At 41.5% G+C, this 23,043-nt stretch overlaps 3 protein-coding genes across 3 annotated transcripts in view; 1 reads left to right on the top strand and 2 right to left on the bottom strand.

Annotated features, from left to right (window-relative positions):
* The window catches only part of LOC109487647 (protein arginine N-methyltransferase 7-like), a 19,641-nt gene extending 12,882 nt beyond the window's left edge, over positions 1–6,759 (bottom strand). Inside the window, 3 exon segments of the mRNA XM_019791652.1 lie at positions 5,449–5,598; positions 6,221–6,257; positions 6,585–6,759. Coding sequence (XP_019647211.1) covers positions 5,449–5,598; positions 6,221–6,257; positions 6,585–6,751 — 354 coding nt within the window. The 5' untranslated portion in view covers positions 6,752–6,759.
* A 1,927-nt stretch (positions 6,760–8,686) lies between these two features.
* On the bottom strand, positions 8,687–11,039 carry LOC109487713 (UBX domain-containing protein 6-like). Its single transcript, XM_019791765.1, has 2 exons — positions 10,317–11,039; positions 8,687–9,888 (listed from the first exon to the last, which is right to left on the bottom strand). Exons 1-2 carry the CDS (start codon positions 10,803–10,805, stop codon positions 9,106–9,108), a joined length of 1,272 nt encoding a protein of 423 aa, XP_019647324.1. The 5' UTR covers positions 10,806–11,039; the 3' UTR covers positions 8,687–9,105.
* Positions 11,040–11,304: 265 nt separating this feature from the next.
* On the top strand, positions 11,305–22,346 carry LOC109487733 (protein FRG1-like). Its single transcript, XM_019791792.1, has 8 exons — positions 11,305–11,434; positions 11,762–11,859; positions 14,880–15,002; positions 16,413–16,585; positions 20,098–20,202; positions 20,859–20,950; positions 21,863–21,973; positions 22,255–22,346. Exons 1-8 carry the CDS (start codon positions 11,373–11,375, stop codon positions 22,289–22,291), a joined length of 801 nt encoding a protein of 266 aa, XP_019647351.1. The 5' UTR covers positions 11,305–11,372; the 3' UTR covers positions 22,292–22,346.
* Positions 22,347–23,043: the final 697 nt, after the last annotated feature.

Raw genomic sequence — 23,043 nt, 5'->3', positions numbered from 1 at the left:
ACCTAGAGTCCACCGCCTTGAGGAATTGTATATCATATAAAAGGCTTTCTAACTACGCGTAGTTACTGTAGTTGTGTAGTTGGTGTATTGGGTCTTGCCTTTGCGAGGCTAGAGGGCGGGACCGTCTCTTTTCACAGCCTGAGTTCACTTCTGTGCCAATAGGCACGTAGAGTCCACCGCCTTGAGGAAACGTTAACCTTATAGTCTCCTGGTTCAAACCTAGTGGTCTCATGGCTGTCATCTTAAGTTAAAGAGGCGAACCTTGAGACTTGAAAATTTATTCAGATCGACATTAACCAGTCACAAAATGTACCTGCTTCCCAGAATGTGATACATGCATATGGATACAACGCGTTAGTTGGTTTTGAGTGATAATTTACAATCTTTAGCTCGTCACGCACTGCTAAACGAACTTGTCCGACCGACATCCATACCACTAGTATACGTCTGAAACAACTGTATTCCTGTAACAAACTTTTAGCAATGTTATGTCCTTGGTTTTAGTAACTTACACAACGCCGCGGCAGCTGGTCTGGTGGTTATAATTTGCTCACTAAAAGCTGGCTTCCCCATGTTTATTACTTGTACCATGTTGTTTTTCTACCTCCATGCATGTACCACTTGAAGTGGAACAACACGCCCTTTTACACAACCATATTGACTCCACATAATCGATCACGTGATCACATATATAGGGCGTATTCTCTCTCTGTCTCTCCCTCCCCACACATCTTTGATATGACCACACCCCTTCGGGGGCCGACTGGATGTTGGACGGCCGGCAACCCTAAAGCGATTTAATCAGACATAACGTCCTCGGTTGGAAAATCAATTGATCTGGTCAGACTACTCTCCAAGCAGAGGTTTGGGGTTAAAGTAATTTGGCGTGTTTTTAAACTTTCTTTGTCGGGGTTTCTTTTTTGCCCCGGGATTTTTTTTGTGGGGGGGAGGGGGGATTCAGTGCAAACTAGAAACTCCGATAAAAAAGTTGAAAACACACCAAAAATAACCCCAAACCTCTACTTGGAGACTATAGTCAGACTGCTCCCGAACACCAGCCGACTAAACAACATGCGTGTCATGCCCCAATCACGCGGGATTGGGGCATGTTGGATTAATAGCCGGCAGATAACACAAGTCAGCGTGTGACATAGTACATTATAACCTGGAAGGCGCCTGTTCAATACGGTATATGTATACCTTTAGCCTGATGTGTGGAGGGAACGGCAAGGTTTTCTAAATGTGTGCTTGCACAGACATTCAGCGACGTAGGCCCGTAAATAGACACTGCCCTGTCAACGGACTTTGGTGGTAGACTCTATCGGCACATAAGCGAGGTCCGACCGTAGAAAAAGCAATCCCACCCGATAGCCGCTCCGAAGCAAGACGAAATATGACAACTACACAACTACAGCAACTACGGGTAGTTAGAGAGAGTGCCTTTCTTGTAAATATCGTTTATCAGGGCGGTGGACCCCTGAAAAGAGACGGTCCGACCCGCTAGCGTCTGCAAGTCGAGGCGAAATACGACAACTACACAACTACAGCAAAAGAGAAACCCCGATAAAAAAAAAGCCTAAAAACACACTAAAATAACCCCAAATCCAGACCTCCGCTCCGATGTCAATATCCTCTGATGTAATCTTGTGACACTCTTCCTCACATGCAACGAAAAGCACCTTGCTGACTGTGTAGTTTTCTTTTGTTCTTGTCCTTGCCTTTCTTCCATTCCTCAGTGATGAATCTTACAAGTGATTCACTTGGAAGAAGAAATAACTAACAAGAAGCCATAGGTGACAATCCTCCGTGAAGTTTTATATATTTCAACAAAATCCCAAGCGTCAACGCCAGACCTACTGTGCAGACATTATAATTAGGCAACGGTTAATACAATGAGGGCGCGTCACAAGCATAAAACATACAAAGAGCTAAATCCATTACTGCTCCCAGGGCGTGTAAAGATACATTTGTACTGTGCTTCAAGTTCGAAGTTCATTTTAATTACACACACACAATCATTGCATTCACATAAAGATCGGACTATCATGGTCGTGTCTAGTAACAAAGACAGCCCCACCATCTTACCGTGCCTGTACCTAATTAGGCGCGCCTGGAACAGGCCAAATTCCAGCAACAGTTGCGGTAAGCACCGCGAGTGTTACTACCGCCGGCCAGATAACCAGGACATCTGCTCCTTCTTCTTCGTTACTGCCCAGCACTACAGAGTAGTATTATTGGCAGTCGTTACGCATTGTTAGTAACATTTGTGCCCGGTACATAAAAAACAAAGGGAAAAACAAGGATAACTGAGAAAGGAACATAAGACAACTGATTTTGTGTGTGCTAAAGACAGGACAAGTGCATTAGTGCGTTAGTAATATTTACATATATACAAGACATGATGGGGTGACTCAATGCAGCAGGGTCCTTGCCAGTTCAAATTTGAACTGGGCGAGAGACCCCGCCTCCACCGCACCAGGCTCAAGTTCGTTCCATTCCCTGATGGTACGGGGGAAGAACGAGAGCCTGTAGAAGTTGGTTCTGCTCGCGATGGCCTGCAATGTTTGAGTGTGATTGATGCGGCGGGAGCATCGAGCCACCGGGACAATCCTGGTTGAGTGTGGGACGGAGACAGCATTATGTATAATCTTATAAAACATGACCTGGCGGGCGATCTTCCGACGTGCTTCCAGAGACTGCCAGCCCAGGTTTTGCAACATAGTTGTAACAGAGCTTGTACGTCTGTAGTCACTGCTGACAAAACGGGCAGCTCTACGCTGGACCATCTCCACCCTACTCACCTGGTCCTTGGTGTGGGGATCCCAGACACTACAGCCATACTCTAAGGAGGGTCTTACAAGAGCCATGTAAGCTCTCTCCTTTGCCGCATTGCTTGAGATTCGCAGGCAGCGTCTTAACATTCCTAAGGTTCTGTTTGCTTTCGCTGTAACTAAATCGACATGTCTGCCCCAGGTCAAGTTTGAGGAGATGGAGACACCAAGATATTTGGTGGTACTTACCTTGGTTAAAACGTGGTCATGGAGAGAATAGGGAAACGATATTGGGTTCCTAGAAGAGGGGACGGTCATCACTTCACATTTAGATGGGTTGAAGGCCATCAACCACTCCTTCTCCCAACTACAAATACTATCGATGTCATGCTGCAGTCTTTTACAGTCGTCTTCTTCCTTAATACTCATCTGCAAGATGCAATCGTCGGCGAAAAGCCTGACTTTAGCATGTGCAGCGTATTTGGGAAGGTCATTGATGTATGCTAGAAAGAGAATTGCTTAGAGTACCTCTGCTACCAGACAACTGCCTAAATCTACGGCCTATTCTACAGGATTGTAAAAGTAGGGATGTTTCTAAAATATGCATTTACTTCAATATCAAAACAGCTACGGTAAAAATAAAAAGACGTGCATCATCCCGGACATAATGCCACACCACATGCGAAATTACACAGAAATGCGACGTACGGAAGAATGCGTTTTGGCTGCGAACATCTTCAAAAAACTTGGCATCTCTTAAGCATGGGCAAAAACATCTGGAACCACTTATCAAAACCACCCCGTATTTGCATGAAGTTCCCCCCCCACTGCTATTCCAAACAACGCGTTTTTCTGGACCATTCCTGTTCGCCTCGTAATTGTAGGGGTGCGTCTGCAATATTACATTGACCGCGAAAGCAGCAACGGCAAAAATACACATTCGTGCATGAACACGGGCATGCCCGCAGACGGCGTATAAAATTGCGTGCCGATTACACAAAGAGAACCCAGTGTTTTGACTGCGAACATGAAAAATCAGCCGATCACAACACTCCGTCCGGAGGTCCTGACCTCCTTCACGGAGTAATAAGTCTTACAAGTATTCATTTATTGTTTACCATTAACCTTTGCCAGGTTTTGATGATGATTTAAACTGATTAGCGTCAAAGTATGGCTTGTTTTGTGGCAAAGTCTTGAAGTAAGTTACATTTGCAACGCTTCTTTATATTGTTGTATATAATAGTGTGGCTTACTTTGTGAAATGCTCATAATAAATTTCACCATTGTTTCTTTAAACATTATCATATGAACCAAAATGTGCATTTTTGGATAGAAAAAACACGAAATACCATTTATTATTCAGAAAAAAGAAGTCATCAGCATTTAATAGGCAGAGATTCGTGGCAGTTGTTAACTTACATGTTTGTACCGAATTTCAGCAAAAGTGCTTCATTTATCATGGCACAGGTGTCAGAAATCTACATTTTTAGCTAAAAACACCCAAATAATGCGAAAAAATTGCAAACAAAATGAGCTGCCCTCATATCTCACTCAGATACTTCACTCAACATCGTCAGGAAACAAGCATTCCCCCACAGGTATCCCTCTATTACCATTATAAAACCGTATAAAAGTATTATCCTCTGCGTTGCTAGGGAGATGTATTTTCCTTAGCAACGGTTACCATGGAAACATGATATAAATTTCTGAGGCCCTGAAAATGAACAATTTTCCACCGATAAAAGTTTTCTTCACGTTTTACTTATGATATACACTACATTTTACTGGGAAAGCAGCCCAGTGCCTCCTTAGCAACGGCCCTAGCAACGGTTTCCGCACAGAAGGCCTGTGGGAATAGAACTTTTAGATACTCATATCTCCAGATTGGACTGATGGATTTTTACGATTTAAAGCTTAAAATGTAGGGAACAGTGTAACAAATCAGATAAATTCATGAACCAGGCTCGAAAATGCAATCTGTATATTTGACAGGTTTTGAAAAGTAAACATTCCATTTTTTTACCAATTTTTACCGAAAAATCGAATTTTAAAACCTCATAACTTCTCTTAGAAATGACATATTGGAACAAAATTGACATTTTTGTAATCCTTGGTTTCTGATTTATTAGTCCACTAAGTTTAAATCTCAAAAACATCCATATTTGATTATTTTCCACTCCCCTTTGCATTAAAGTAGAAAAAGATATGGTTCGTGTAGGGTCAAAGTTCAAGGTCAGATAACAAGGTCAAAGCTGCCACTCTGCAAAGGTTATCATGCATAATGATTAACTAGAGGACCCAACCTTTCTAAAAAACTAAGTCATCCTTTGTCCCTCTGTTTGGTAACAAATTGTCATTTTTGGGGACCTGGCCCATGGACTAATGTACCTAAGCCCTCTCCTGGTATATATCAAGAATATAGGCCGAGTCGACATGCTCAGTCCTAGAGACACTTCCAGCATTTATAATGCAAGCACAAGGCACCAATTCAAGAGTTAAAATTTAAATACCTATATAGAGAGACAATTGTTGAGTGACTGTGAACAGAACCAAGCACAAACCAGCAACAAGAGACCATGTCTAGCGAGATATTACATTATTAGATATTAAACAAGGATAGCAACAACGTTAATTCCCAGCAAATGTATCTACAAATCTAAAAGGTTTTTTTTTTTACCTCACAAGCGGTGACCCTGTCTGCTCCGGCCTGAGCGGCTAGCATGGACAGCAGACCGCTGCCCGTCCCGATGTCCAGCACATGTGCACGCTGACCACGCCCACGGACACACCCGATTGCCAGCTCCAAACCTGCCTTGTACTTCTTATTCTGTGTGGGTGTGGGAGGAAAAAACTGTTTCAGATAAAATTCTTTTGAATGAAATGGTGGACAGTAGTATTACTAGTACCCTCCCACGAATTCATTGAAGTGATTGAGTGAAAACACTTTGAGTATATCGCCATAACATCACAGCCAGCAAATGATTTATTTCATTTGTTTATTCAGAATTGTAACATGACAATACAAAGTGTGCACTAGGCAGCAAGTATGCTGATAGCGTGCACACCTAACACATACCTGGACATATGACATAGAAAAAACAAATAGTTAGAACAAGATATATATGCACAAATAACATTATCTAATAAATTACACCTGCAATTAAAATCAATTTATAACTGTACAGCAATCAAATGTTTAGTGTGGCTCAGCTGGAAGAAGCACAGAATCTTTTTGATTTGGCAATGAACATGTGGAGCGCATCTGTGAGTTTTGTATTTATGTCAAAGTTATGAGCTGGAATTATGATATACAAAAAGGAAGTGACAGTTGGGTGAATTGCCTACCTATAATTTGAATGTGTCTTAAAATAATTTGCATGTATAAGATGAAAAAAAAAAACAGTAATCGCTCCTATACCAGAATTATGAGTAGTCATGATATGACTCACCCTCTCTTCATCATGCAGCATGTCTGTATAGGAGGACCTGGAGAGGAGAAACATGACAGACAACAGTTAAAGAAAAGTTTTCATCATGATAAGATTCATTTACCTTTAATATAGACAAATAATTTATGTAACGTTAAATTATTAATAATAATTGCAATAAGTAATAGTTGCCACCATATTGCTTTGGTGCAAAAGTCTTTCGATCTATTAATATTAACGTCAGCGTATACTGTGATGTGAAGTATCATATATAACGTTAGATCATATATACTAGTAGATACATCCAAGGAGATCTGGAGATGCCCAAAGCAACGCCCACATAACATATGCACAGCTACCGCCCCCCTCCCCCATGCATGCTTACCTCGCCACCTCCTGGTTATAGTCGTAGTTCTCGTCCATGGCGGCCCACTCGGTCCGGCCTGTGGTCGGGTTGACGGTCTGACGGAACACCTGCATCAGGGAGCGCACACGGGAAAGGGAACGGGCGGTACCGGGGTAAAATCTACCACACGAACGGAGAAACCACATGTGATAGGGAACTCGTGACCTCTGACCTATCAATGACCTGACCTCGGAATTTCTTATCCGGTTAGTGTGCCGAACAACCGCTGAACGTTGTAGGATTTCTTGGCTGACAGAACACCTGTATCAGTGACCACACACAGGAGAAGGCGCGAGTTGTGATATAACAAAATCTGCTTAGTACAGGAACAGAGAAACCACACTGACCTGCCATTGATCTCACTTTATGATTTTATCACCCAATTGCTGAACATCATACATGATTTTTTCTTCATCAGAAAATTGAAGTCAAATTTGAGAAACAAGAAATTAGCTTGGTGTGATGTTAGTATCGTCTATAGTTAGTACCCTGAGAACTTATATGTACGTGCTGCAGTGAATATTTGTGCAAAAGAAACATGACAACAAAGTAACAATTTACTAACAAATGAATACAGCTTCCATAGTCACCAAGCAATATGCATCTCTTACTTTATTTAGTTCCAATATCACAAACCTCATACTGTGTAGTACTCCGTCTACCAATTCACCAAAGACACATAAATGCAACACAGCAAAATGCTGTAAATCACCCAATGATGAACAACACACAAGTCTACAATACAATGTAGATACCTGTAGGAATATCTACAACAATTGACATCTAGACTGTATTAGCTCTTAATTTTCTATACCAGCTTAATCCCACCAGTCAATGTCAAATATTTTTCTTGCAATTTATTAACTGGACAATTTTCCTATTATTATGAATGCATTTTTCTATAGTTATCAGGCCACCTCAAAATTGGAAAGACAGTTCAACTCTATGGTACATTAGCTTTCCATTGTTCATTTCTGAAATCGCAATGGCTACAACATACATGAATTCTCTGGCGGCCATGTTGGAGTACAGCAGTAGCATGTTGGTGTGTGTAACAAAGGAACACATTACTCCAACATGGTGCACATGACAATGTCTGAAAAGCCTGTATATAGCTCAATAACTGTTGAAATGGATCTACCAGACATTTATGACAGGAAAACAAGTCATTATACAAAGTAATTTCCAAGATTGCACGATGTTCAACAATTTTTGGGTCACCGTGGTAAATTCTTTACCAATTACTAGCTCTTTTTCCCATACTCATTGCATACATAACTTGTTTGTATTCATATTTTTAGAACAATCAACACTATGATAATACAATGTACATGTAATACATGTAATATTACACTAAAACAGGCATCTCATTAATTCAACACCGTAACTGTACAAACCTTCTTTCTTACATGATGATATGATCATGGGTACTGCACTGACATTTTTTACCTTTTCTTCTTCTTTTCGTACTGCTTATACCAATAACAATTGGATTATTAGCAGCTTTTTTAGTTTTAACACTTTTCAAGAAATTCTAATCAGCAACATTCCACATCTATGGATGTCCAGAGAGTACCATAGTTATAGAGTACATGTAGATACCAGGTAAGTTAATAGTCCCATCTGTTACACTTACTGTACTACAGAAATTAGACATTGTATTTATGAATACAAATGTGACAGACTCAAAAAATATAATAGCCTCCTTCAACTGCTGGGTATATACTAGTACACATGTACTGTATTCATCTAACAGTATTCATTCCATTTTCCATAGCTGGCTCAATCTGTTACACTTACTGTACTACAGAAATTAGACATTGTATTTATGAATACAAATGTGACAGACTCAAAAAATATAATAGCCTCCTTCAACTGCTGGGTATATACTAGTACACATGTACTGTATTCATCTAACAGTATTCATTCCATTTTCCATAGCTGGCTCAATGGTCAGTGTTTTGATATTGTAGTTCATTATGATTACAATTGTTGTTTTTTCATTGAGTGTCTTGAGTATGGCACCAATCCAGTGGTCATGTATCATGACACAGTTAAACTACCAATGGCAGAAATGAAAAAAAAACACAACATCAAGACAACAATCATCAAGTCTGATATTGAGAAGCTACATCTTTTTGCAAACTATGACTGGAATATTGGAGCATAGTGTATGAATACAAGTATGATTACATTTTAACCCTTGTCCTGCTGGCATTCCTGGCACAATATTTTTCAATAATTTTCCATGTCTTAATTTGATCATAGACGCCCAATTTTTTTTTGCCCTGCAGTGGCATAGTTACTTCTGCATTCGTTGCATTTCGCTGCAGTGTGATGCGTTGCACGAGAAATACCCCCAAATCGTACCTATACAGGGTGTTATATAGATGGTACTGTTTGTGCAGAACAACAATTGTTGTCCTCCGCAGGACAAGGGTTAATTATGATGATGATGATGAATACATTTTAATTCTACACATCAGGTTAAAGCAGGAGTTCAGGGTTTGAGGTACTGGTTGTTTGTGGCTGCCCCCTGCTGTGCTGCAATATCTGCCATGATGGAGGGGTCCCACGTGAAGTTGACAACAGCAGCAGGCACCAAACCCAGCTCTGCAAAGGACACCTCTTCCTCCTCTAACCTCTGACCCGTCGCCGAGCTCAGGACGAACGGCAGCCAATCGCTGACCAGCGCGTTGCGGACAAACTGTACCAGCGTGGACAGCCTCTCCTGCGCTCGGAACACGCCCTGGAGGAGCAGGTTGTCCGGGAAACGTACGCGGATGAGCGTGAAGTTGTACCTCCGCAGGTTCTGCTGCTCGTCGCGCTCCCGCATGGCTTTCGTACGCAGCTGGAAGCTCTTCTGCACCGCGTCAGTCCGCTCTTGCTGTTCCCGCTTTATCTCGTCTGTGGTGAGGTTGTAAAAAGCATCGGGAAGATGGAAATCTGTGACATGGTCTGTTGGCTGGAGAACCTGCATCATGCGATCAACTTTGAACTTCAGCGGCTGTGTAGTCGTAAGAACTTCGACATAGGACTTGAGAGTATCTAAGTCGTCACACTTATCCTCACCGAGGACCCAAAAGGGTTCCACGGTATCCTGGTGTGGTAGTTCTTTCAAAGAGAAGCCTGCTGCTTGTAAGAACTCCTCGTGACCCTCCATGGTCGCCACGCGGTCCTGGAAGGCCTTGTTGGTCAGGCGGATCTTGCGAAACTTTTCCTCATGTGGATTGGCCAAGATGTTCTCAAGATACTTCCGCAGGGTGTCCACACAAACCTGGACCTTTAACAAAAAATCAAGAAAATTGAGAACAAATTTGCAACTAGACTAGATACAGTTCAGAGCCACCAAACAACAACATCTGGAAGAATTATTATATCTATGATCATAGTCATTATTATGTTTACTGAAGGAAAACATATTGTTTTTGCTCAGTTTCTTCCTCTTCTTCTTCTTCAAACAAATAATGTCAATGACCTGAACCAGATGTCTATCACCATGGTAACGAGTGTTGGGTTACATCATGTTGCAATTTTATAGCAGGAGGGATTTAGACTCCTGTCACCATATACATACATGAATGTGTTTGAGTAAGAATTGACAGAGGAAACCATATGCGCAGGTAAACATTATGCATTTCCTTTGCAATTAATTTGCTAGTACATTATGTATTTTATTGTAATCATAAGTACAGTACTAGTAATACCAACCTTGTCCCTGTTCTTGTTGAGGCTCTGTATCATGGTAACAGACATGTGTACGGGACTGTCTATCAGACTGGTCATGATACACTCCCGTTTGTGCGGGTCCAGCCCGTCCCTAGGGACAGACTGTTCACACAGCGGGCACAGGAACCGTACCCCTGACACTGACAACACCGGGGCACACTCGTGTACCTCAGGTTCAGCCGGGGTGGCGTACGTACTGACGGCGGTACTCCTAGCTTCCCTCTCCGCGGCTTCGGCCCGAGCAGCGGCTTTGATAGCAGACGACGTTCTCTTGTTCTTACTCTGGTCCTTCTGTTCGAGCCTGGCCAAGGCGGCGGCGCCGGCCTGTTGGGCGCCCTGCGAGGGGTGAGCTCTTTCCGCGGGTGTCCTAGAGGGGACGGCCTTGCTTCTGGTGTCTTCCGTCAGTTTGTGGCCTTCCCCTGCCTTTTTGAAGGTCATGTCGGTCTTGACCTTGTTGAAGAACTTCTTCATGATGGCTGAACACTACCTGCGTAACCTGTCAGAAGGGGGGACTCCAGAGAACGAGTATTTTGGGGTCGAATTTTTAGAAACACGTCGACTCTATGTGTGATACCAGTGTCTTCCGCCTTTGTTGTGTCCCCGTATATCCTACATTGCTTTTCTCTGATTGGCCAAAATTGCACAGCTCTGTCAGTTACTCCAATATTGTCCAATCAAATTGGATCTAGGCGTCAGCTGCGGTAGTAGTTCAAGTGTCTGACCCGGAATATTCCAAAATCCTCTAAGGGGTGCAAGATTTGGATAAAATTGGAAGGTATTTAACGTTACAGTAAAAAAAAAAGGTATTTAATAGATGTTGAATGTGTCCATTATTGTATGTTTCATTAGTTTGGTACTAACGCATATACGAATGGATAATGATTAGGTTTTAGAAGATGATGAAAAACAACATGGGCCAGTCTGCACAACAGATAAAAACCGCTAGGTGTCGCTGTAGCACGGTAGCATTACTTACAGAGAGGGTGAGCGTCTTTCGTAGTTCGTGTTTCAGAACACAGGGTTAGTTTTTCCTCACACATGGCGGACTCGTACAATTTTGTGAAGTCGACAAAGCTTAAGCTGAAGGGGGACAAAAGCAGGTAAGAATACACCAGTTTTGGAGGTGAGAAACTCCCTTGGTTGTAAAATAACAGTAATGTTTATTATGTACTACCTCAGCCCCCCCTCCCCACACTGGCTCTTTGATATATAAATTATCAATCAATACTTTCTGCTATACAAGAGGAGTTACAAAATATAACTTACATCATAACATAAAGTCACTACATGTAGTATAACAACAATGATAGCTACAAATTACATGTATGTAGAAGGTCCGAGTTTTTTTCCATGATTTGATAAATGGTGAGGTCAAAAGAAAGCCCGAATGAGATGAAAAAAATTATGTTTTTGCCTCCATTCTGTAGCCACAAGAAGCACAAGAAGAAGAAGAGGAAGAGAGACAGGGAGACTGACTCGGCTGGACCATCACAGCATGAGCTGCGCGAGGACCAAGAACTACATGGTTTGTTATCATTCATTTGTATCGCATAACTGGTAATCAGTTTTACAGTTGGCACAACGTACAAGTTTTGTATATTACTCTATAACTAAGTACAAGCAAGAGAGGCATAAAAGAGGCCATATACATCAGGGCACTTCAACCATCGCTCAACCGGGACGGGGGGCGATATCAACTTCAGACAACCTTTGACCCTTTGCTGACGTCCTTACCTTAGACCTTAGGTCCTCCTGTGCCTACAGGCACATTGGGCAGCAAGTTTCCATCCGGTCCGAGTAGCTGCTGCCTCCTCAGCCTCTTCCCAGGCAATGTTGGCCCTCTTGAGGTCCTCCTGAAAGGTTCTTCGCCAGGTGTTCTTTGGCCGACCTCTCTTCCTTCTGCCCCCTGGTGGCACCCAGGTCATGGCAGTCTTTGAGTGGCGCTGGCTTGATAGGCGTAGGATGTGGCCTGCCAGTTGCATCCTCTTGCCTGTTATAATGTCCCCCAAGGGTTGGGTCTTTGCCCTTCTGAGAATCTCCTCGTTAGTGATGTGGTCTTGCCATCTTACTTTCAAGATTCTTCTGAGGTTCCTCTGGTGAAACACATCCAGCTTCTTGGTTAGTTTAGCTGTGCACTTCCATGTTTCACTAGCATATATTGCTGTTGGTAAAACAATGCTGTTGTACAGGCGTAGTTTAGTGTCCAGGTCAATGGCACTGGTTGCCCAGATGGTGCGCATCCTTCGAAACACTGCAGCCGCCTTCCCTAGTCTACAGCTGATGTCAGGTTCCACCTCACCACTGTTGCTAAGCACGCTGCCGAGGTAGGTGAACTGGTCCACAGTTTCGACTTGGGTGTTGTACACGCTGATAGTCAACCGTGGTTGATCAGCACGGTCCCCCACTTCCATTGTCTTGGTCTTTTCTATGCTGATCCTCAGCCCAACAAGAGTTCTGTTTCCCAGCAAACTGTTCTAGTTTCTTTGTGAGGTGCTGTAGATTCTGGTTGTTCTCAGACAGTAGGGCTAGATCATCCGCAAAGTCAAGGTCTGCCAGTTTCTCTCCCTCCCTCCACCTCACCCCCTCTCTACCATCCTCTGTAGTCTTTCTCAAGACAAAGTCAATAGTCAAAAGGAAAAGGAACGGGGAAAGGATACATCCTTGTCTGACACCCGTGACAATGTCGAAGAAATCTGTTGTTCCTCCCTCTGTTCTGACGCAGCATCTTGAGTTTGCATAGAGACTCTTGAAGGCGTTGACGAACTGCTCTGGTATCCCATATGAGGCGGCAATATCCCAAAGAGATGCCCTATGGATACTGTCGAAAGCTTTCTTAAAATCTATGAAGTTTAATACCAGCGGTGTTTGGTGCTCAAGACATTGGTCAATGATGTTACGGAGAGTGAAGATCTGTTCTGTACAGGAGCGGTTACTGCGGAACCCAGCTTGTTCCTCTCTCAACTTGCTGTCAACAGCTTTCTTCAGTCTTCTGAGTAGCACTGCGCAGAACACTTTCCCAGGAATTGAGAGTAGAGTAATGCCCCGCGAGTTGTTGCAGTCCGAGAGGTCTCCTTTCTTTGGGAGCTTCACTGACGTCACACGTGGGAAAAATCACGTGTCCACAGCATTTGGGTCAGATAGCTGAGGAAGACTGAGTGATTCAGTCGAAAATTTCTGGTGAGTCAAATTTTGAGTTGGAGAACAGTTTAAGTTTTTCATAAGTACATTTAGCTGTTCAAGATCAGGCAGTAAGGAGCCATTCATACCGGGATGGGCCCCTATGCTAGCCTGCGTACCATCCAGATTTTTGCTCCGCAACGCTCAAAAAAGATGATTTTGGATGGTACCCAGGCTACCCCTATGCTATAGTATTAAAAATAGAATGATGGGATCTGTGACGTTAGATCAAGGTACTGTGAGGTTCTTCTCAAATGCAATCCTCGACCTCTGGTTTTGTATCCATTCAAGGGGATATCTCTACATAACTGTAACTGAAGCTACGCAAACCATATCAAGGATTCAAACTCAGGACCTCTAGTTTAGATTCTGAGTCAACAACCCTAACCATAAGAGCACTAGTCTAATGCCAAAAGTCTCACAACTACTAACAAGAGTTCCACAATCTCATACCTTCGCCAAATGATGTTAACCCTTGCGGGTGACGAATTATACAATTTTAATCATTGATTTTGTAAATAAGAGCCTCATTTGCATGGATTATATCAGTTGATCATATTCTCCATCCAATGACAGCCTTATCATAACAAAAAGGCTATTATAGCACTTCCTCATAAATTATGCAAATGAGGTAATGATTTGAATAAATTATGTTTATTGATGTTCACCTTCACTTAACTTCCTTTAATTTTCCTTTAATTATGCAAATTAGGTCCTCATTTACATAATCTATATCCTCAGATGTTTTTCTCGTTCTCAACTAGATGTCACAAGTGTTTCATAGTTCTATTATCAAACAAAGCAGATTTATAGAATTTCCTCATTAATTATGCAAATTAGGTCCTGATTTGCATAATTGCCATCTGATTATGTCAAGCATTACTTCAACTACCTACATACCAAAAATCACGACAATACGTCAACCGGTTCTTGAGTTATCGTCGTCCAAATTTTTTCAACAAATGCTCCTGCAGTTCCAGAACAAGGCGCTAGGGGACCCAAACTCATGGCACTTCTTCCCTACCCCAAGAGCTATCTACCAACCAAAATTCGTGACCCTAGCATGTCCAGAACATGAGATATCAAAACCGGAAGTTCAGCTGCAGTACCTAGGAAAGCCGCCAGGGGGCCCAAAATCTAATCATTTCTAGGTCTCATGAAGACCTACCCACCTACCAAGTTTCATTCCAATCCATCCACCGCTTCTCGAGTTATCTTGCTAAACCACACACAAACCCACATACATACACACACACAGACAAACGCTACTGAAAACATAACCTTCTTGGCGAAGGTAACAAGTTGATTGGTGTACAAAATTGTGACATAGACAGAATATAAACCTGCAATTTTCTCTTCACCTGCTAGGTGGCTGGTGGAGTGTAGAAAACTTTGACCAGATCAAGAACAACATTGCCATAGAGCTGGGGAACAGCAGCTATGTGATGGCAATGGACACTGGACTGTTTACACTGGGGGCTCCCCATGCAGGTAACGTTTGTTTGTTTGTTTGTTTGTTTGTTTGTTTGTTTGTTGCCAATGAGCATGAATGCAGTATCAGTGTCAATTTTTGATAGTATGGACAATGTCTGGAGTTTGATATACAAAGTACATGTGTTTAGGGCTTAAACTTGACAATCTCTACTTACTGTAAATCTTTTTTGCTATTCTCACAGTGACCTCTTTGACGTAAAATTATGATGCTGCAAATATGCATTTCACTTACTACAAGTCCACTGTAGAATTGTAGGAATTGTAGGAACATCAGATACCACAAAGACCCACTGAAAAAATAAATGTTGATGGTACTGACTACTGAATGGTGGGCAGGGGGATTGTACTAAATTTACTACAATCTGTTTATGTTCTCATTATGGCTTCACCACAAAGTGGTGAAGACATATTGTGTTCCCTCATGTTTCTTCTCCTTCTCCTTCTCCTCCTGCCATTTCTTTAAATGGATTCATCTCTGCCATTTTCAGGCCAAATAACACGAAATTTGGCATGAAGGTAGAGTGGGCAAATACCCTGACGCGTTTTTTTCATTTTTTTGAAAAATTGTTTTATTTGGGTTTTTTGGCCATTTTCAGGCAAAAAATATACATTTTGAGATCTGGTTCCCAGGTACTAAAACCAAATGACCTGAAATTTGGTATGGGGATACCTTGGACATATGTCTACAAAAAGTCATTCAAGCTTTTGACATACACCACTTTATAATTGGGAAAAATAAGGCTTTTTGGCTATTTTCGGACCAAAAATGTACATTTTTGGCTCCTGTGCCCTAATATTAAATCCGAATGACCTGAAATTCGGTATGGGGATACCTTGGACACATGTCCAAAGAATGTCATTCACGATTTTGACATACACCACTTTAAAGTTATGTAAAATAGGGCTTTTTGGCTATTTCCGGCATTGGAAGGTTCCATTGCTGCATGGGGGTGTAGACTATTGGCAGCCATCGTAGGATAGATCCATTTTCGGTATGGGGGATGTGGTGAAGCCATCTGCTGCATTTGCTCTCAAGCAAATGTCGGCCTTTCTAGTTATGTTTACTTTTGCAGAAGGAAAACACATTGTTTTTGCTCTGTTTCTTCTTCTTCCTCTCCTTCTTCTTCTCCAAACCAATAAGGTCAATGACCAGGACCAGAGGCCTGTCACCATGGTAACTGGTGTTGGGTGACATAATCATTATGTTGCAAGTGCCATGCAGAACTTCAGTTCGAGAGGGGCTGCATGGTCACCATATATATGAATGTGTTTGAGTAAAAATAAAAAATAAAGCAGTTTTGTATTTTGTTAAGCTGGGCTATGTGAAGGTAAACATGCTTTGCAAATGTTTCTAGTATTTTTGTTTGTTTTCTATGCCTTGACTGTGATCGTCCTGTGTGACTACAGATGGGGAGGGACCAGACCCAACAGAACAGCTCACCGCGATCGTTCTCTCGGAGACCAAGATCGCTCTGAAGTCTGGCTACGGGAAGTACCTGGGCGTGAACTCCGAGGGCATGGTGATCGGACGTGCGGATGCCATCGGACCGCGGGAACAGTGGGAGCCCGTGTTTCAGGAAGTATGTCGCACTACATGTGTATGTATGTACTTTGGCAATAGAGTAAGACATGCAAAGAACAAGACAGTAGTAGTAAGTAGTACAACATGTAACTTTTTTTCAAACAGCAAGACATGAATAGAATTATGCTAACACTGCTGATCTTAGGTTAGAATTGACACTGAAAATTTGGAAAGCTATCTTGAATTTGAATTTATTGGAATTGTAACAATACATTGTACAATACATATGCATGTGGGACACAGGCAGCTGTTGCTGGTGTTGTGTCCCACACATAGAAACAAATACAGGACAATACTCATTTTCACTTGACATTGTGAAAACAGTGGTGGCATTTATTGATATACAGTAGCAGTACTAAGGATGTACGGTAACGTTGCTGCTGTATTGTGCATATTGGAAATTGTGGCAACACAGTAACACAAACACAGAGCAAACTAGAAAGGCCGACATTTGCTTGGGAGCAAATACAGCATATTTCAGTCCATCTCCCTCCCACGCAAAAGTGGACTATTCCAAACTCACCCCAGTGCAAAACTGGAAGATTCTCAAATAAATGAATTATATTAGAGCTATGTAATTGATAACAAAGATGCAAGATCAGCACTTTGAATCTCGACAGCTTTACTTACAAAATTTCACATCACTCTTATATATCGCACAATCTTATAGCAGGTATGTAAATACTAACAATGATGAGATTTGATACATTTTGAAGGTCTAATTGCAAAGAAAAGGAAACTATACATAACTTTGTAAATATATATAGATGAACTATAAAACTATACATACATACATATTGAACTATACATTAATTAAATGTACTATGACACTATACATAAATATTGAATAAGATGTACATGACTTACATATACTATAAAACACTACATTCATATATTGAATAATCTACATATGATTGACATGATTATATATATCATACATATACCATGCAACTACAAATATCAGATGTTGAATATGCTATACATGATTTGTGTATACTATGAAACTACTACAGTACCGTTCCCGTTATAGTTACAATCACCACCGTTACTATGATCGCATTTCTAACTCGTTAGTTTTCCGTTACTAACTGGTTACTTTTTCGTTACTAACCCGTTTACAAACGCGCTAGTATTGCATGATTTACTACCGGCGCACTGCTGGAACAGCGGAAGGAACGTTGATCTAGCCTGCGCATGCATTTTACTATATTGTAACGTTTAAAACGTTTTAACGATCACCGGTGCATCAATTAGATCGATATTTTCTTTTGTCACTGTTGCCCAGGCAAGCGTTTCTATAGTTTGTCAACTTTATTTTACTGTTTTTCTCTGTTTGTTTACTTACTTTACCACCGAATATGCAATCCTAGATGATCTGAAGTTATAAATGCCCCGGTCCGCCGTACATTGTAATAGGGGGCGGGCGTGAGGTAACGTTAGGGATGTGCAAAAACATCGCGGAAAATGCCTATAACACTCGAAAAAAGGCAGCATATTTACACGTGCCTGCAAACATTTTATGGCTAATTCTAGGCCAGTTTTGGTGAGTTTTGTTATGTCCTTTTTTGTTTAGAGTGGGACCGGACGGAAAGCCGTGCCGCGACTCCATAATCGTCCGACTCCGTGCACTTCCGTGTTACATTACGTTGTACGTGACCAACAAAATTACGCCAAAGACACCGCAATCCCACATGTACATATATATTTATTCCCGAAAAAAATTCTTTTGAGTACGCATTTCGTCACTAGGATGTTGCTAATTAATCGTAGAAATAAGGTATAAAGCAGCGTAAACCATAGGCGGAAGGCCTCGTCTTTCCTGTCGAAATGCGAGCGATCATGCCGCGATTCAAGCGAGCCGGTCCCGAAGATACCCGAAACGGGAGGGTGCCGAAGGCACCCGGGCGGGTGCCGAAGGCACCCGAAGATCGGCGAAGCCGATCAGCGAGTCCCGAGCGAGGCCGAAGGCCGAGCGAGGGACGGCGAAAGTTAGCGCAAAGGGTGACGGGAAATACTGGATCGCGCAAGGGGTGTCGGGAGATACTCCCGGAAGTAGGACGTAGGCGCGCTCGGAGATCGCTATTATTGGCCAATATTGGGTCCGCGGAGCAGGGGCCTAAAACCCATGCGTAAACATGTGGCTCGAGTTCTCTTCACTTCGCGCGCCCCGGCATGCAGCCGGCTTCGTTCTAGCCAATCAGAGCGCAGGTCATCAAAGGTGAACCAATCAGAGCGTAGCAGTGCTTTGCTACTTGCATATGTTAATGAAGCATGCAGGGTCCGTCAGTGCTGTTTGTGACAGCGAAGCTCTGCTGAGCGCGGCTGGAAATGTGTTTTGCAACTACATGTATATTTTTACGCGGCTTTTTTGACGTTTGACGCTGACTTCGGCACGATATGATCGCACTACCATGTACACGCTACCGGAGGCGGCAAATGAGTGGTCATTTTTACACAATCGTCGAGAAATTTTGGCGTTATGCACCCGGAAGTGCGCCGATATCGGTTTGCGTCCCCTCGATTTTTGACAGTTTCCCCCATCAAAATAAGAAGCAAAACTACCGATATTAAATAGAACCATGTATTACAATTATCATTTCAACATGATTGATCTATAACATATTCCTTTCTAATATAAGTATAATATCATCATGGTTGTGGAAAGTCCTCAGGTAGCGAACCATTTAGTCTGAAGAGCGGCCCAAATTGGAGCAGGACTCCTACCCGGCATGAATCAACTCTACTCTACTCTACTCTACTCATGAGTTCTTGTGCCGCGCCGGGAGTGACGAATATTTTCTTACAAGTTACACATACCTTCCGAAAAACTTTGCGGCACCCAGGATTAGGATGGTCTGCATATTCCCTCGTCGTGATTGTAGATGACTGATGACGTAAAAATCTAGGTAACGTTACATAAAATTGAATGTGTGGGTCATTGTGCACGACGTGCAACGTGACCTCAGGTAACCCGCAATGTTCGATGTGTTCGATGGCCAACGGCAGATAGAACGGGCATTCTTTAGATCGAACGTGGAACGGGTACAGCACTTTTGGCCCCTTTTTTGGCTGAAAATAGCCATTAAAGTCCCCTAAATGAGTCATTTGGAAATGGTGTATGCCAAACATGTGACTGCTATTCTGTAAACACATGTTCAAGGTACCCTTATACCGAATTTCAGATCATTTGGTTGTAAAACCAGCGCTCAGGATCCAAAAATCCATTTTTTGTCGAAAAATGCCCCAAAAAACCTTCATAAAAATTTTCAAAGGCATGTATCAAAAAAATGAAAAAAACGCCTAGGGGTATTGGCCCACTCTACCTCCTTGCCAAATTTCAGGTCATTTGACTAAAAAATGACAGAGTTGAATCCCTTTGACTGTGTGGCAGGAGGAGAAGGAGAAGGAGAAGAAACATGAGGGAACACAATATATTTCATCCATGGTATGGACTGAAATATAAAAACAAGTTTTGAGTAGTGATAATGATGTGTTGTGTACTGTCTGCAGGGGAAAATGGCACTGTTGGCAGGAAACAGCTGTTTTGTATCGTGTAACGACAGCGGTGACATCGTCGCAACCACCAAGACAGCAGGAGAGGGGGAGATGGTCAAGGTAGGTTTATTTGGATCCACATTTACGTAGCTTACATGTAATGATGTACATGACAGTAGCTATTCTGGCTGTGGTGCATAAGTGGGACATGGCTTGTTTATCATCAGCCTTCCTTTTATTATGTTTACCGAAGGAAAACATATTGTTTTTGCTCTAATTCTTCCTCTTCTTCTTCTCCAAACAGTGACCTATGACCCAACCAATGACATGATTTGTTGACGTCTGTAACCATGGTGACTGGTGTTGGGTTACATAATGTTGTAATTTCATGGTCTGCTCTGCTCCTGTCACCATATGATAGTACCTAGTACATGTATGTGAATATGTTTGAGTAAGAATTAACAGAGAAGACCATGTCCGGAGGTAAACATTATGCATTTGCTTTGCAAAAGTTACTTCTCTAGTTTATCATTTATTCTTGTCCTTTATTTTTCATTTTCCCTACATGCATCGATCTTTCTCTTAACATATTGTTGGCTTTCAAATGTTACCACATTACGTATGTCAAGCTTATGTATGATTTTGATAGTAATGTCAGAAAAGCAGTCTTCCCTTTACACATATGGTAAATTCAAAACCATTTTTTGGTACGGTTTTGTGATTGCGAAAATTTAAATGTAAAGAAATGAGTTTTTGTTGTTATGTTCTCCCCACAGATCAGAACAAACATTGAACGAGTCAAGAAACAAAAAGTGGAGGTACCTGATGAGGAGAAAGGGTCACTGAAGGAGGCAGAAATCAACTATGTGTAGGTTTCTTCTTCATCCATGATGATAAAAATGATGATGTTGGTAAAGATGTAACTGTATGATAATAATATTATTCATTTTGTATTTTGAAATGTTCAGTCCCTAACTTCACAGTTTGCAGTAGATGTCTGAGACCAGCAATTTTTTATTGAAGGGGGCACACCCCAGTTTATTTTGGGTCTCAATTCGATTCTGCATACCCTCAACTCTAGCGACCGCCTCTTTCAGGAAATACCTCTTAAGCCAAAACGCTCTGTTTGCAAATGAAGGATATCCCTCTAGCTACGAGAACAATAGAATTTCAATTTCGTTCACCTCTCACATTTCAATAAATTTTAGGGGGAAAGAGAATTTTTCGATGAAAAATGATGCCAAAAATTGGCCATTTTCACGTGGAATTAGACCCATCACCCAGAATTTAGCCACTAATATGACTTATAATTATATGGTCAGAAAGAGAAAACCCTTATGTATTATTAAGAAAGGTATAAAGAAAATCCTAACACTGAGATTATCATAATAGCCCGTCGCGCGAGGCATAGCGACAGCACCCCCAGAACGCAAGAACGCATACAACACATATCTACAAATGTAGGTCAAACCGAAGCACCGCGCTCAGGGCGGAAGGACACCCGGAAGTAAGCCTTGGGCCCGAAATCAATTTTCACACAAAACACGCCACTTCTTACACTTTCCAGCCATGTTAGTAGTTAATACCATTCTGCAGCAGATTATGAGAAATGTGAACTCAAACATGAACCACCGGAACCCCTTTGTCACTTTTTTTCTGGGTACTACCTTGGACCCCTGTCGCGGAAGTGTGTGCACCGTTAAATGAGGTGATTTATTCTTCATGAAACATACATTTGTACTGTGTTTTTATTCCATACAATACTTTTTGACATGTGCAGGAAGAAGTTCCAAAGTTTCCAAGACCGAAAGTTAAGAATCAACCAAGATGACAGGTCCAAACTTAAGAAGGCTAAGGAGAAAGGCACCCTACACGAGTCTCTTTTAGACAGGTGAGCTCTTACATTGTCTTGTAAAATAAGGACACTTACTCTAGGTTATTTTCTAGTTTTAGGAATACATGTACTAAAGTACATGACGGTGTACGTGTAAATCGAAATGACTAGAAAATATTGACTTTTTGTATCATATGAATTACATAATGCAGCTTTAAGTTTGAATAGTTTTAACCTAACTTAACAAAGTTTATACATTTACTACAATGCTATTGCTATTGTGGATCTTTATTATGTTAATAAAGATGATGACTGTATATTTTTCATTGTGTTGACAGGAGAGAAAAGATGAAGGCTGACCGATACTGCAAGTAACAAGACAGAGGCACAATGCAGGAGGGGGGCAACAATGATCTAGCTGGATTTTTTAGAACTTAAATATCTAATACACTCAATGGTTGTTGTCTTGAAAATCATGTGTATTTTTAAACAAGTTGGTTTGTTTTTTTCACTAAAAATACCAACAGTCTACTAAAAACACATTCAAGTTGAAAAATGCTGAAAATTTAGACAATATCAATTGTACAGTAGCAAGTTTCAAGAAAAAATGAAAGCAAAGGAGCCACTCCAGTTGATTTTCCTATGTATATTTTATTCCATATCTTGTGTTTCATATTTCAGAATCCACCAATGGTTAGTCTACTAAACAAAGTCAGAGCCTTTTAAAGAAGGATCTAAGGTTTCAATTATATTGGTTGTTGGGTTTTAAGCTGTGGACCAAGTAGACTGGACAGGTGCACAATCACTGATTGCAAAGTCAGCTCAGGAAAAATGATGATCAGGATTTTTAAAGATAAGATTTTGCTCATCGAATTCTTGTGCACAGTAAGAATGTCAGGAATGTTCTGGAACTTTGCGACTTGTAAGCCAAGACAAAGGATAAACAAAAGAAAAACATGAACTGCTGATAGTTTAATTTCCAGGGAAGTGAATTTACATGGTTTTTCTGCCCGTGTCATAATTTCTAGCTTTTAGCTAATAATAAAGAACCCTTAACTGTATTTTTCTAACTTTTGCTACAGCCAAATGGTTAGAAGTCAAGATATTATTTTAACCTGCCACATATT

The sequence above is a fragment of the Branchiostoma belcheri genome, unplaced genomic scaffold (genome assembly GCF_001625305.1).
Source record: "Branchiostoma belcheri isolate BF01 breed outbred unplaced genomic scaffold, Haploidv18h27 scaffold9, whole genome shotgun sequence".
Lineage (NCBI taxonomy): Eukaryota > Metazoa > Chordata > Leptocardii > Amphioxiformes > Branchiostomatidae > Branchiostoma > Branchiostoma belcheri.
This window is presented reverse-complemented; position numbering and strand designations above follow the sequence as displayed.